We start from the raw sequence: 6,440 nt of genomic DNA, 5'->3' as shown, positions 1-6,440 counted from the left end.
ACACTTCATCCATAAATAGGTGGTAAAGTGGAAGTAGTCAACAATGCTTTGGTATAGCTTTTGATGCATTACAATCAAAAGCATTCAAAGTATTGGGATGAAAATATGGTCTACATAGTGCTTCTACGATAAAATAGTCCACACTTCAATTCGCAAGTCTCGATTTGAGACTTGTTTTGGATATTTTCCAACTTCACCATTAGATGTTATATACAAGTGGCAAGGAGGACTAATGGAGGATATGACAAAGGATGCTTTAAGATAAGTATTTTTTTTTAGAAGATCTAGAAGATCCATTTATAGGTATAGGATGTGTTGATGAAGTCACAATAAAAATACAAGACTAGGCATGATCATCACATGACAAGTAGGTCATTCATAGTTGGAAACATAGTATGGTTATAGTTGAAAATGTTGAGGCTATAGGGGCTTGGTAAGAAAATCAAGGCTTTATAATATAATCCTTTCAAGATACTGCAAAAGGTGCAATATAATCCCTACAAACTCAATCTACACCAATTCATGTGCATTTACTCAATGGTGTATCTAAAAAATGTAAAACTCAATGAGCCTTCCATATTGGACCAAGAAGAGGAGAAGGTCGTACCTTCCATAGAGGATTTAGCACTATAATATTAGGAAGAGTTGACAAAGGATACAATTTTACATAAGAGGTTTAGAACTATAAGATAGGGGTAGTATGCCCATTGGTAAATTGGGTTGAAGGGATAACTTCTAACAAATATTAAATGGCACTATAGGGATAAAGTATCATTTAGTAAATATTTTTCAGACCAAAATCCTCCCAAAATAGGGAGTCTAAATTGGACCATTATATAATTTTTCATCCATATGAATGATATCATAGTGGAAAAATTGAATGAATCATCTCATAGGAGTAGTTTTATTGATGGAACCTAGTTTGGAGAATTAGGGTCTCAACCTTTTGGGGCCAGTTTGAGGTTTTAAAATATGTTTCTTTTGGGGTAAAACTTTTCCACTCAAGCTCCAAATCATGTATCATTATTCTACAGTAGAATACCTTTCAAACAGTGCATGAATCATGTCACTAAGAATTCAAATGTAAAAATTATGTCTCCCAGAATTTGACCTGTCGTGATTAACAACCATAATTTGAGAGGATACCAAATCAACCCCTGTAACTCATCGAAAAGGTGCTAGCCATATGAGGACTATTAAGAATACTCTATGGTTTTTGAGTTTTAACTCATAGTGAGTGTTGAATGGGTCAAATTTAAATCCTAGTTGTCTATCGTCCTATGTTATAACCGAGCCACTAGGAGGAAAAGGGGTTCTACTATATTTTCTTGTATTTTGTTCCATAGTAGAGAAGAGTAGCTAAGTGTGGATAGATAGAGATAATAATAGCGGGTGTTTATTTTCTATAGTAGACCATGGGCCATGAGTCTCATGAAACTCAAAACAGTGCCTTAGTGACAAGACATTACTCATGATTGCCTTAGGGACCTTTTACTCATGATTCCAACCTAGGTTGGTAAATAGATGTGGCTTAGTGACAAGACATTACTCATGATTGCCTTAGGGAACTTTTACTCATGATTCCAACCTAGGTTGGTAAATAGATGTGGCTTAGTGACAAGACATTAAAAATGTCCAACTTCATGAAAATTGAAGCATTGAAAAGGGATTCAATGATAATTGACCCTTTGATATCAAACCCATGAACACCATGGGAATTCCATTTTTTCCATCAACCCTTCACTCATATCAACCTCTATCCAAATTGAAGCCCATCTTCTATCAACATTTGAGTCCTAGTTAAACTCCAATTAAATGAACCTTCCCATCTTATTTCCAAAAGGTTTGAGACAATCTTTGCAACACAGAGCCCACAATAGATGAGGGAGAATCTCCCATTTTTTTGTACTTCAAATGGTGTTCTTAGAGGGAAAAATTCAAAGAACCGTTATTGCAACAACAACCTAAAGTTACCCTAGTTCCAATCCATCTTCATAATTAGATCAACATTCTTTCATTCAAAATAAAAAACATAACCATCCTCTAATCGATTTATGGAACGCTGGGATGTATCCCCAAATGTATTTTCATGATCGCTCTATGTATCTTAATGGATAAGATGCTCAAACATATTGTATGCAAAACCTTCCTATAAGTACTAAATCATGACCTTGGGGATCTCAAAGATGCCTCCTTTCCCATGACCATATTTTTTTTCATTTTCGTGTATTGATTAGATTCCACCAACATTTATCGCTAGCATGGGTTTGGATCCCAATAGTAGTAACCTACTCCTTTGGGGAAGAATTTAAAACTAGAGAGTCCTTATTCTAAGACAAAGGAAATGGTATAAAAGCAACAAACTTCACCTCAATACTCCTGTATGCATGAATTGAACAAACCCTACCAAATTCCGCCTTTGCATCATGTGTGGATGTAAAAGAATTATAATATTGAAACAAAGGTGAACTACCACTCGTCTTGATCATCATTCCCTTAGAAGGAGATATAAGCCATGGAGTGAAGTCCAGCTAGAGATGGAAGATCAATAAATGATCCAGACTATCCAACCTAAAATATAACAATTATTTCTCCATTATGGAATCTAACCCTGGTTTAACACAACACACTCTTCCAGAAAACCCTCTCTAGTGATTTTCCACTAGATACTTGTCGAAAATCTATACTACTTTGTTTATTCCCATTATTATCCTTATGGTTCAAATACATAAAAATATTTATCTTTCTTTTATATATATATATATGTATGTTCATTTGAGTTTTACTTGGATGGTTAGGTGCAATAGTTGTTATAGCCCCCACCCAAGTTCAAGTCTCATACTAAGAGAGATTGACCTAGTGAAGACAACCTCTATTTCCTTTAGGCTGACTTTCTTCCCTCCACAATATCCAATCAAAATTTTAACTTTAATAAATATATATATATAAAATAAAAAAATAATATAAAAATTGCAATTCCATTCCATTAATAAAAATTTTAATTATAAATTTTTAAAAATATTTTTATTTATTTTAAAATAACTCAATAAAATTTTCCATTTAAATATTTTAATTTATTAAATTAAAATGATTAAAATTATTTTCTTCTTAAAAACTAAATTTAAAAATGTAATCTATTCTTGAAAAAATAAATAAACAAAATTAAGTTACTTTACTTATTAACTTATTTATGAAATAGATATATAATCATCCCAGAATATAGTGAGTACAAGACTCTAATTCTCACGAATAAAATTATTTATCTTATTTTCGACCAAATAAATCACGAAAACATCAAACTCCTTTTCTCATTTATTTTTAAAATAAATATATAATCCTACAATACAGTGAATAAATGTTTTAAACGGAAGCCTCGCAGAAGAAGTATTATATATTACATAATTTACATTCTGTACAACCGATATTTTTTACAATTATTGTGTCACACTGACAGCAACCCAGAATAGTCAACATACCATGAGTACAGTATCTAGCATGTAGAAGCGATTTGAACCTGGGTAGAGAAGGCAATATTACTCCTTCCAACCACCCGTATACATGGACACTGATAGTGAATAAATATTTTCTCCAAACCTCATCAATAAATATGTTGGTAATGAGTTTTTTCGTTATTTCACTTCCTCAACAATCTGATTTTTTATAAATAAATAATTAAATATCATGTTCCCGCTTTTGCATGGAGCTTTAGTGATTCTTCCAAAGAGAGGAAGCTTATATCCCTTTTCTAAACCCCATGCAGAAATTCCAATTATAATAGGTATAGTGGTATCTCAATTTACCTTAATTGCAGATGAATTCACCCTGAAGCATAGTTACCAAATTTGGTCATACTGCCTGGAAAAATTCGAAAATTCGGTTGTTCGATTCGATTCGTCGAACAATTCGCTGATTCGAAGTTCGGTAAGGGAGAACAGTGCCGATTGCAATGAAATTTTGTAACGTAAATTAGACGGCAAGTGATTTAAATGGCCAAGTTTTGAATGAAATTCTTTATATATATATTAACTTATGGTTTATGATTTATAAATAGTCTAGGGCTTATGAGATATACCAAAAGCTACAGAATAGGTTAACCAGAGAACGAATTTTTGTAAAGCAAAATATTGATATATGTTATATTTTTAATTTATAAATTAATAATTGGTATGAGAGATATATCTATTCAAGGTTAAATAAAAAATTTGTGAAGCAAAATACTGATATATGTTATATTGAGATATATCTATTTCGGTTAAATAAAAAAAATTTAAAATTCTCTAGTTAATTATTAATTATTAATTTATATTTTGAAAAAATGTTTGACTCTATTTCAAATATAAAATGTATAATAATGTGAAATTTGTATGTTTCAGTATTATGTAATTGATATTGAAATTTAATTTCTAGTAATATCATATTATATAATTTATAAGAGTGATCCTGGTTAGCTCAATTGGTTCCCGAATTAAAACATATATTTAAATAATTATAATATGTAAATTTTCAAAAAAAAAAAAGTGTGTATTAAAATTCAGGTAATCAAATTTTTTCCCTGTACCTAATTGAATTCGAACTCAAGTTCGAATTTGATAAGTATGCTCTAACAATAGGTGGGTATATTAATTTCTCAACTCTGAGGTTCTGAATCGGGTCATTTACCTAGGTTAAAATGGATGTTGGGTATATTAATTTCTCAACTCTGAGGTTCTGAATCGGATCATTTACCTAGGTTAAAATGGATGTTCCCAGCATCGGGTTTTGAACACTTGATGCCACCCAGCAGCTGAAATCATCAAGTGATTTTGACAATTGCATAATTTTTTTAAATTTTTTTGTAATCTATAAAATAAATATACAATCCATCAACCAAATATGATTCGTGTAGAATCGAGCGAAGTTCGAAATATGGAGAATTAATGAAACAAATGATGAAATTGAAAATCATTACTATTTATTTGTACACCATAATTATAATTTCAACTTTCAAACGCAAAAGTCGTCGCGGCGACTTTTACGCACTGGATCCGGATCTGAAGAGTAAGCAGACCTAAGAAAAGTAGCAATGACTAACACAACTGGAGAAATTTGATCAAACAAACGCTGAAATTCAAAATCTATGACTATTTATTTGTACACCATCATTATAATTTCAACTTTCCAACGCAAAAGTCGTCGTGGTGACTTTTACTCGTTGGCGCGGTTTATTCCACTCTATTTATACTTGTAAGGTGCAATGCTGACTAAAACGCTGTCGTAATATCTCTACCGGGCTCACAACCGCTGTTTGCAGTTTTCTTCAGAGAAGGCGCGTATCGATACGCTGTTGAATTCAGCCAATTCACAACCCTCTGGTCCACGTTCAAAGATGTTGCCAGTGCTCTCAGCGGAATATGAAATAAAGCTTCGCTGCTCGTCTGAAATCATATCATCAAAAACAATATGATATGATATAATCAATAACCATCTGAAATATATTGTGGCTAAACATATAATTGGTGCAGGGAGGAAGGCATACCAAAGTTCCGGGATTTTCACTGTTAAGTGCCGACAAATACTCAGCTTCCACGCTTCCAACGTTGAGTTCAAAATGGAGTACACCTCTGGGAAAGACAGTAATGTCCCCCGGGTAAAGAATATCAATGTGTGACGCACCTATAGAAAATCAATTTGAGTACTGATCATCAGATTACATACAGTTCATGGATGGCACGGTGTTGTTACTATGAAAAGAAAGGAAATGTGTTCACATTAACATAATTACCAGTGGTGTCAACGAAGCCAACTTGAAGGGGTCCGCCATACAAAAGAGAAAGAACTTCTGTAGCTCTTGGATGTGTATGGGGAAGGTTACTTCCACAGGGAACCATTTTAAACCTCACAATAGATAGCCCTTGTGTACTATAAAATCATTTAACACCATTAATTACGTATTATCAAAACCTATGTAGGTCACCATACAAACAATATATTGTGCATCTACAAGCAAACAATATGTGAATATATTACCGGACTGCAGGAAAGTTTTGAGGATTGGTTGCAGCTCGAATCCCTCCAGTATCGCTACTCACGTCTCCATTTTGGAAAATGTTACGTAGAGTGAAGGTACTCAATCCCGTCTCAAAATCTCTAACGGGATCCGGATCTGCCGAGTAAACAAACCTAAGAAAAGTAGCAAAGACTAACACAATTGAAATTAGGACTGCACTCGCCTTCATCTCGCAAGAAAGGAAACGGTAACAGTAATTAAGTATGATGCTCAGAAACGAAACGATGTATTATTATTCTACTTGCTTGTTCAGATGTATACCTGCGTAATGTGTATTTATAGGCCTGAACCTTGAAATTGTCCTCCTCAATTTCTCAATGACACCATTGTTTATAATATCTCTAAATGCCAATGCCAGCCACTACTTTTATTAAAACACAAAATCACTGTCGAT

The 6,440-nt window shown here is 33.0% G+C and overlaps 1 protein-coding gene across 1 annotated transcript; it reads right to left on the bottom strand.

Annotated features, from left to right (window-relative positions):
* Positions 1 to 4,966: 4,966 nt before the first annotated feature.
* Positions 4,967 to 6,225, bottom strand: LOC149164687 (germin-like protein subfamily 1 member 7). The gene is made up of 4 exons (XM_089430963.1): positions 6,007 to 6,225; positions 5,762 to 5,898; positions 5,516 to 5,652; positions 4,967 to 5,414 (listed from the first exon to the last, which is right to left on the bottom strand). The coding sequence occupies exons 1-4, from the start codon at positions 6,213 to 6,215 to the stop codon at positions 5,241 to 5,243; spliced, it is 657 nt and encodes a 218-aa protein (XP_089287089.1). The 5' UTR covers positions 6,216 to 6,225; the 3' UTR covers positions 4,967 to 5,240.
* Positions 6,226 to 6,440: the final 215 nt, after the last annotated feature.

Source organism: Pinus tabuliformis, chromosome 5_1 (genome assembly GCF_031772625.1).
Source record: "Pinus tabuliformis cultivar Carrire ecotype Pingquan chromosome 5_1, CPIR1, whole genome shotgun sequence".
Lineage (NCBI taxonomy): Eukaryota > Viridiplantae > Streptophyta > Pinopsida > Pinales > Pinaceae > Pinus > Pinus tabuliformis.
This window is presented reverse-complemented; position numbering and strand designations above follow the sequence as displayed.